This window comes from Arvicanthis niloticus, chromosome 5, assembly GCF_011762505.2.
Source record: "Arvicanthis niloticus isolate mArvNil1 chromosome 5, mArvNil1.pat.X, whole genome shotgun sequence".
NCBI lineage: Eukaryota > Metazoa > Chordata > Mammalia > Rodentia > Muridae > Arvicanthis > Arvicanthis niloticus.
The window spans coordinates 48,706,189-48,715,357 of record NC_047662.1 but is presented as its reverse complement, the minus strand read 5'-3'; the positions used below and the strand labels follow the sequence as shown (position 1 = coordinate 48,715,357).

The 9,169-nt window shown below is 42.2% G+C and overlaps 1 protein-coding gene across 1 annotated transcript; it reads right to left on the bottom strand.

Moving 5' to 3' along the window:
• Nucleotides 1-249: 249 nt before the first annotated feature.
• LOC117708693 (PRAME family member 12-like) lies at nucleotides 250-3,024 on the bottom strand. The gene is given in 3 exon segments (XM_034502574.1): nucleotides 250-811; nucleotides 1,709-2,290; nucleotides 2,738-3,024. Coding segments are annotated over 3 exon segments (1,431 nt in total).
• Nucleotides 3,025-9,169: the final 6,145 nt, after the last annotated feature.

The window sequence follows — 9,169 nt, the reverse complement described above, 5'->3', positions numbered from 1 at the left end:
GATTGGCCATATAATTACAACATGGAGAAGCCACTGGTGATCGCATTCAGAAATGCAGCACTGTCTTTCTGATTCTACAAGTCACCTGATGTTATTATCTTATTGTTCTTCATGTCAAGTCACCCCTGTGTTCTCAATCCACTGAATACCACGTTGATTCCAATGCAACTGAAGCCATGAAGTCTGGGACTCTGTGATGAATGTACTTCCTTAGATTTCATTTCTCCAGAATCCCCTTCCTCTTTACTGTCAACAAAGGCAAAGTCTAGTCTTCATGTCATAGATGCAGCACAGCCAACAACAAGGGCAGGGAGCTGTAGCAAAGATGATTATCTTGAGCTGCCTTTGGGCCATGAGCATATCCATGAAATCAGGACACAGTTCAGAAAATCTCTTCATCACAACAAACCCCAGGTGATCTTGTCACTCTAGAAGGGCAGGCTCTGGCTCTACAGTCAACTCTCTGAGATTGGCCAAGCATTGCAGAAGTTTCTTCAACGCAGAACTGGAGAATTTGTTGCCATAGATATTGATTCTGGTGAGCTGGCAACATTGACTCAGGGCAGGCAAGAGTACTTTGAGCTGAGAGTCCTTCATCCTGCAGGTCTCTAACTGCAGGGTCTGCAGAATTCCAGATACATTCTCTAGGAGAATTTGGAGACTCTTGAAACATGACTTAGAAAACACGACATTACTGAAATGCAGGTGTTTCAGTTGATAGAGGCTCTGACACACTGACATGTGTTGCAAGTCTGACTTTGAGAGATGGCAGAAAGTCATTGACAAGGATTCCAAGGGGCTCTTCAGGCATCTAAAGAAAGAACAATAAATTGATTCTGTGTCATGGTACTGGAGGAAACTAGTAAGACTGACAGTGACACAGAGAAGCCACATACATAGAGTCAATCTATGTTTATGTTGAAGGCCCATCCTGGGGAACCATCATGTTCGTGTCTCCTTGTAACATTGTGTACGGAGGCATATTACTCTCAGGTGGGATGAGCTCAGACAACAGATCTGCAACTCTCCATTCTTACTCTGTCAGAGAACTAGAGCTTGCCCCATCATGCCAGGAGAGCATACCTAGAAAGAATTATCACAGAAAGGCTCTGAAAACATTTGTCCTGTGTCCTGCAGAGTTTAACCTTGTCCCTTATATCTCCTTAGCCTCCTCCCTGATTTCAGTGTTTCAACCTTGTCACTGATGACCTCCACTCCAGTGTCACAGATTTTCCAGCTACATAGTCCCAACTTCTGTTCAAACTATCCTTTCTTTTTAGGGAGAATTAAAGACTGACTGAGTCCAAAAGAGGAACAAACTAGTTCCTGCTCACATCTATTTTTTAGAGGGCAGTTGTGGAGCCTCTCCAGCACATGGCTCTCTCCTCTGTCCTGTTTCCTTCTGGTACCTGTATCTGAATCACAAAGGGTAATATGCAAAGCACACTTGATGCTTCTGAACCACAGAATGGACATGCTTGCAAGGCAGCTATCTCAATATCTCCTACCCCAGTGCACACACTGATAAAGGAGTGATCATTAAACCAAGTGAGCTTGGTTAATAAGCAAACAGTCCACACTTTGATACGGTAATGAGTTTGTCATGGTAACATCTTCTGTGATTGGCACCCATCAGGTGCACACCAATGCTCCAAGTAAAGGGAAAGTTTTTCTGCCATAGCAGAAACAACTCATCATCCTTCCTTACCTGAACAACTCTTTCATGTTGTCATAGGAAAAGTAGACACCATTCATGTGGAGATGCTGGAGCTGGTTGAGTTTGGAGAACCGAGAAAGGAATTTGGCAGCACACTTCTTTACATCTGTCATTGGGTCCAGAACACTAAATTCAAAGTGGATTTGATTTAGGTTGAATTTGAGAAGATGTCTCATCTGTCCAAGGAAAGGTGCAAAGAAATCTAGGAAGGACAGGACCTGCTTTGTGTGTATTTTCAATTCCTCAATAGAGTTTGGCTGGAAAATGTTCAAGACCTCTATGATAATGTCTGGTGGCAAGTCAAAATTTTTCATCTTCTGACAGATTAGCTGCAAAGAGTCTTTGTTCTTCTGGGCCCACTGCAGCAAGCATTTTTGGTATTTGTTCAGAGAGAAGAAGAGGTTCAGGTCAGTGACCACCTGTAAAGGCTGCCTCAGTGCATAACTAGGAAGGCTCTCTGGAACTTGCTGCTTGCTCAAAGTATCTGCAGAGCAGACTTCCTCCTCTCTTTCAGCCCATACATCCCAGAAATCCTGGTGCACATTTTTCAGGTCCAACACTTGAAGTTTCTCCCTTCTGTGATGGAAAAAGACAAATTTTCATAAAGTAATACAGAAACCAATGTGGTGTCAATTGAATCCTATTTGTCTACGATCAGCTCTATCATAGAACCTTACACCAGGCAGACAAGGACACTGCATGATCTGCATCTGGAGACATGCCCCACTTCCCTCTATTCAGTTGCTCTTGACTTGGGTCTCTTCCATATGTAGTGTCTGTACAATGCTAGAGAAAAAAAAATCATCCTACCATGTCTAGCTGTAATCTGAGCTGTCCCCCACCTATGACTGTCATTTAGATCAGTTTTCAACCTTAATAGTAATTCCATAGACCCATGGAATTCCATAGATCAATGACATCATTAGCCTCTATTCTGTTTGACCCCATTTTTCCTGTCCTCATTTGTTTCTTATCAGTAACCCAATGAATCCCCCACTAGCCTCCTTGGGGTTTGCTTACATGAGTCGAACATTCTCTGTCAGCAGTTTATCTATGCCATCCAGCACAGCTTGCATCATCTCCACATTGTCAGTTTTCAGCAGTGACCCCACAGGGAGGCAGGTAAAGGGCCAGGCTACCACTATCGATTTCAATATCTCTGTGTGTCTGCCATTGAAGGCCTCTTTGAGGAGTAGTGGGAAAAGCATATCAGGCAGGTCCTTCAGATCAGAGAAATCTATGGCATAATTTCTCAGCAGCTGCTCCAGTGCCAGGTGTCTGAATCTGGGAGGGTCATAAGTGCTCATCCTGAGAGATATTCAGGCTGAAGGAACCTGGTGAAGCATTTAGGAGACATAATTTTAAGCTAAGTTTTGGCAATCAGTATTTCTCACAAAATTCAGGAACCAGAAGGCCAGAGCAAAGGCTCTGGCAATAATGGAGAACTCAGTCTGCACAATTATCCAATCTTATGGTCTCCAAGACAAAGGTTCATCACTCTCTGCATGTGGATTCTTTTTTTTTTTTTTTTTTTTTTTTTTGGTTTTTTGACACAGGGTTTCTCTGTATAGCCTTGGCTGTCCTGGAACTCACTCGGTAGACCAGGCTGGCCTCGAACTCAGAAATCCACCTGCCTCTGCCTCCTAAGTGCTGGGATTAAAGGCTTGTACAACCACTTCCCGGCTACATGTGGATTCTTTTAGAAGCCCCACAGAAGAAAAAAATTAACCATTGTCCCATAGGATACCAATCCCTGCTCCTCTTAATAGCATGCCTAGTCAGAAGGGTTATTCAGTAGCATATCATCTGATCAGTGTCTTGTTATAGGAAAAAGACAATGAATAACTTTGCAGGCAATTATGAAAATATAGTGCTAATTTCACAAGCCCAATCCAGCCTTTTAACCCATTGATCTCTCTTGGGAAGGGCTAAGGAGAACCTGTGAGATGCCTGTCTGTATGCACTACTTAACCTTTTAGAGACCAGTGTGAGCAGGCTTGGCTACATTATATTAGTTTAGGAAATGAGACAAAGGTTTGTTAATTTATGGCCACCTGGCTACACAATCAGACCACATCTGAAATGCCAATCATAAGTAAAATATGTAACTTTCCCCAGAGAATTTGGAAAGCCATGCTACTGAATGAGAGTGCCTGCCCATGTGAGTCTTAGAGGAGAACCCAAGTGTACATAGATTACAGGGAGGAGAGATTTCCATTACAATCTGGAGACCAGAGGAAGGAAGAGATGTGGCTATGGATCATGATCTTTTGTGTCCAGGACTTAAATTCTGATAACCGGGTGTGGTTGCTCTATATTTTTCTCATACATACATGCATTCATACATACGTACATACATACATATGTAAACACACACATACATATCTTATACAATGTCTAAACACCAGGACAAGGCTGAAGCAACCTAATGCTTACAGCTTTGTTTCTGGGTGACCCGTGGCTTTAGGGACTTTTTAGCTAGAACTTTGGGCTTGTGTGCCTGAAGCCTTTCCAGGAACAATTCATAAGGTATATTTAAGAGAAAATTCCAGTTCATATTATTTCAAAACCTTAATCTGTGAAACATATTTTTATTTACTGTAGGATTAAATTATAAAAATGATTCTAATGAAATTTCAGAGTAAATCAATTTACAGTATTCTCCATGCAGATCGACAGTTGAAACAAAACCATTTGATGAAAATGTTGTCTTTTTTCCAAATTGGTATAGCCACTCGAGGATCTCAGACCCTAGAGAAAAGAGAGACTTCCAGGACACAATGTGGATGACACTTGCAGAAATGCACAGGGAAGTAGGACATAGATTCTGTAGAGATCACTGCCAGCAGATAAGAACATACGCCAGTCAAGTGATAGGGGGACCCACCCATCTCAAAGTTTTTAACCCAGAATGTTCCTGTCTACGGGAAGAAAAGGAACAAAACTGGAGAAGAGACTGAAGGAAGGGCCATTCGGGGACTGCCCCACCTGGGATCCATCCTGTCTGCAGACACCAAACCTCACACTGTTTCTGTGGTCAAGAGGCATGTGCTGATAGAAATGTGGGGTGACTGCTCCTTGGGAAGTCTGGCCAACAACTGACTAAATCAGATGTGGATGCTTGGAGTCAACCATCAGACTGAGCTCAGGAACCCCGTGGGTGAGCTTGCTGAAGAACTGGAGGAGTTGAGAGGCATTGCAACCCCCAAAAGAACAAAATCTGCTGGCAGGACCACCTAGTGCTCCCAGAGACAAGACCACCACCAACCAAGTAGTGTACAGGGAAGAATCAATGAATCCAGATGCACGTGTATCAGATGCTGGCCTTGCCTGACAGCAGTGGGAAGGGAGGGCTTTGGTTCTTTGGAGGCTTGATACCCCAGCATAGGGAGATGCTAGAGCTGTGGGGTGGCAGAGGGTGGGTGGGTGAGGGAGCACCCTCATGGAGACAAAGGGGAGGGGAGAACTGGTAAAAGTAGAAAGGGGTTTTTGGAGGATGAGGAAGTGGAATATCATTTCAGATGTAAATGAATGGGATGATTAATACAAAATAATAAGACAAAGGAAGTTCCCATGTAATCCTATTTCTCATTAAAACTGAAATCTACCACACATAAATATAAATTGGAAATGAAATTGTAGCTGGATGGTGATAAGGGTAGCTCAGCAAACAAGAGGACTCTTTATGGAGGTAAATTACTTACTTAATATGGACACTGACTACAGGTCTTCTACTCCCAGAATGACCAGGCTGTGACTTCTAGGTTCAAGACTCTGATATTCTCCTTGGCTTCCTCTCACACTTTTATACACCTTCCTCTTCCCTCCCTCCCCATGTAGTCCTTCCTTCCTTTCACAAGCTCCTAGCTCATTGGTCCAATGAGTCTCCACCCACTTAATCCTGCTAAATATTCAATTTTTCTATTGTTGCTTAATTGAATCAGACCTTCTTATGTGAAATCAAACACTGAACTAGAAGTCTGGTTGCGATTGTTTGCTTTATTGGCTCATCTTGTTGTGTATCTTGTATATGCATGGATATATCTTATGTGTGTGTGGTTTTAATGACTGTGTTTGTGTATTTGTTTCAGTGTGTTCATTACTGTAAGCATGCACTTGAGTGGGTAGGGAGGTCTAGGTTATCGAAAGATTAAATAGTGAGGTTTTTTTTCAATACAATAATGATGACAATAACAATTAAAAGCAAAACACAAAACAAACAAACCAAACCCACATAAGCATATTGCAGATGTGAACGTGTTACAGCGGGCTGCATGAACCTGCAAGCCTTACCCAGAAGCTTGGTTGGGATGATGTTTTACCAAGGATTTTAGAACCATCATGAGAAAGATGTGTATTTTGTCATAAGTGTGAAAACCAACAGGAAAGCATCATGAGATGGAGGTCATAAAAAACAGTAAGGTTTTACTAACACACCTGTGTAATCCCAGCATGTGGTACATACATTTGAACTTCAGAAGTAAGGGCAGGAGGATCTCTATGAGTTTGAGGCCAGCCTGACCCACCCAGTGTGAATTTTTTAAAGCTATGTATAGAGGTGTATGACTTTAATCGCAGCACTCAATAGGCATAGTCAGGTCGATCTCTTTGAGTTCATGGCCAGGCTGTTCTACAGAGAGAATTCAAGAGCAGCCAGATGTATACATGTGATCCTGTTTCAGGGAGGCTCTGAGATATTAAACTGAGTTAAGAGAGTGGTGACCTTGGGGCAAGGTTTTATCCAGCTTAATTTGATCTAGGTTTTGTGGTACACACTTTTAATCCCAGGAGATAAAGCTAAGCAGATCTCTGAGTTCAAGACCAGCCGAAGACTGAACAAGTTCTATGTGAAGAAAAGCTTAAAGCCAGGTGTGTTGGTACATACCTTTAATCTCTGGAGACAGGGATGTAGATCTCTGAGTTTAAGGAAATGTCAATGCCAGTGCTAAAATAATAGAACAATAGGACCAATTCCAGCTCCTGCAAGCAACAGAACTTGGCAGGTTTGGCCATTTGGCTCAGGCTTTATAGTCAAGAGGAGAAGGAGATTACCAGGATAATTAAAGCTAGTTAGCTAGAGCTAAGCAATTAGTGGTGATGAAGAAGAGACCAGCATCACTGAGGTGAAATCTTCTGGGAAGTGATTTTGACAGCACAAAGAAGCTGTGTTCCAGAGATAGCCATGGTTGTACAGCATGTTGTAGCTATACTTGGTAATGTCTAAGAAGTACCCAAGTGGTACTTGTTTTGAAGGCCTGAAGGAGTCATAAAGAGAAGCTGAGTCTGGGCACTGTGAGAGATCATGGAAGGACATTGGTGAAGGTGCAGCTTCAGTTATATTTGATGGCTGAGGGCTGAAAGGGTCATGCAAAGATTTTGAGGATTGGCACCATGAAGAGAACCTACAAAAGGTTATTGGTGAAGCCTAGTTGCAGTGGAAGAACCAGTGTATTGGAGATGCCAGTACCATGTTTTGATCACTAAGAACAGCACTGGCAGTGAAGTATATCAACCGGAGTTTATAGTGCTTTAGAGAGCAGAGCTGAAGAGTTGACCCCAGCCCCTTGGAAGAGCCCAGAAGATCACATGAGGATCCCAGACATTGAAACAGGAAGCTGTAACATTGACACTGCCTTAGATACCCTAAGATATTTGAGATAAGAGAGCCCTGTATTATTTGATGAGGAAATAAGTCCAGGAATAAGCCCAGGAAAAGAAGTTTGTTGGAGCCAAAAAAAGATAAAAAAGTAGTTGGAGATCTGACAACTGCTTTGACATAAGACATGGAGATGCAGAGTTTGGACTTTGCCAAGTTGGTTTCCTAGCTTGATTAGGGGATTACATGTTAAGTGACTGGCTGGATCTCAGAAGAGACTTTGAACTTTGGACTTTTAATATTGTTGAGACTGTTTTAAACTTTGGGGACTTTGGAATTTGGACTAATTGAACATTTATTTTGCTATGGCTAGATATTTCTCTCATAGTCTCATGTGTCTGAATAAGCCTATGGGGGCCAGGGAATGGAATGTTATGGTTTGAATATGCTTATTCCAAGGAGTGGCACTATTTGGAGGTATGGCCTTGTTGGAGTAGGTGTATCACTGGGGGCATGGGCTTTAAGACCCTCATCCTGGCTGTCTGGAAGTGAGTATTCTTGTAGCAGCCTTCAGAGGAAGAAGTAGAGTTCTGAGCTCCTTCTGTACCACGTCTGCTTGGATGCTGTCATATTCCAATCTTCATGAGAATGGAATAAACCTCTGAAACTGTAGCCCAGTCCCAATTAAATGTTGTCTTTATAAGAGTTGCCATTTTCATGGTATCTTTTCACAGCAGGGAAAATGTAACTAAGACATTAAGGTAAGACAAGGCAACCTAGTAGGAGCACAAGAGTCAAATAAAAGACAAAAACACTAGAACACAGCTCCCACTCTCTGAGGAGTCCAACAAAACACCAAGCTACCCAACTATAACATGTATATAGTGCCTTCATTAGATGTATGCAGGCTTTCTGGTTGTTGAGTCAATTTTACTAAGCCACTTTGCATTCAGAATTGTTGATACTGTGAGTTTTCTTGTGCAGACCTTGTCCCCTTTGGTTCATACATCATTCTTTCTCCTATTGAGCTTTATTCTCCAAACCTATGGTTTGTTCTGAACTTGTTTCCATCAGATACTTGATGAAGCCTCTCTGATGACAACTATGTTAGGCATCAATCTATGTGTATAGCAGAATATCATCTGTCATCATTTCATTGACTTTTTTATCTAGTTGTAGATGATTCTTCCTTAGGTCCCTGGGCCATTGATCTCTGGTTTCTGGTCCTTCAGGCTGTATCAGGGGTGGCATGGGTCTCAAACTGGACCAGAGATTGGATAGACACTTCCACAGTATGAGCCACCTTTACCCAAACACTTCATGAAAGTTCAAGTGAATCAAAGACCTCAGCATAAAACCAGATAAACCGGATCTGATCGAAGAGAAAGTGGGGGAATAGCCTTGAACTTTTTGGCAAAGGAGACAACTTCCTGAAGAGAGAGCCAATAATGCAGTCACTAAGATTGACAATTAGTAAGGCCTCATGAAAGTGAAAAGCTTCTGCAAGGGGAAAGACCATATCAATGTGGCAAAATGGCACCATACACAATGAGAAAATATTTTCACCAACCCTACATCTGGCAGAGGGTTTATTTTCAAAATATATAAAGAACTGAAGAAGTCCGATATCAACAATAAAAAACGCTGAAGTACATTATTTCTGCCTGGGGTCTTTTGAGTTTTGCTTATGGAATTTGGGATGTCCTCTGATGCTGTCTTTGTACAGATTTTGTTTACATGATCCTGTTGATACAGCCAGATGTGGCTTTTTGCAGTATATAGGAGACACCATCTCATATTGGAAATCATGATCTTCTGGCTCTTACAATGTTTTTGCCCCCTCTTCTCATACGTTC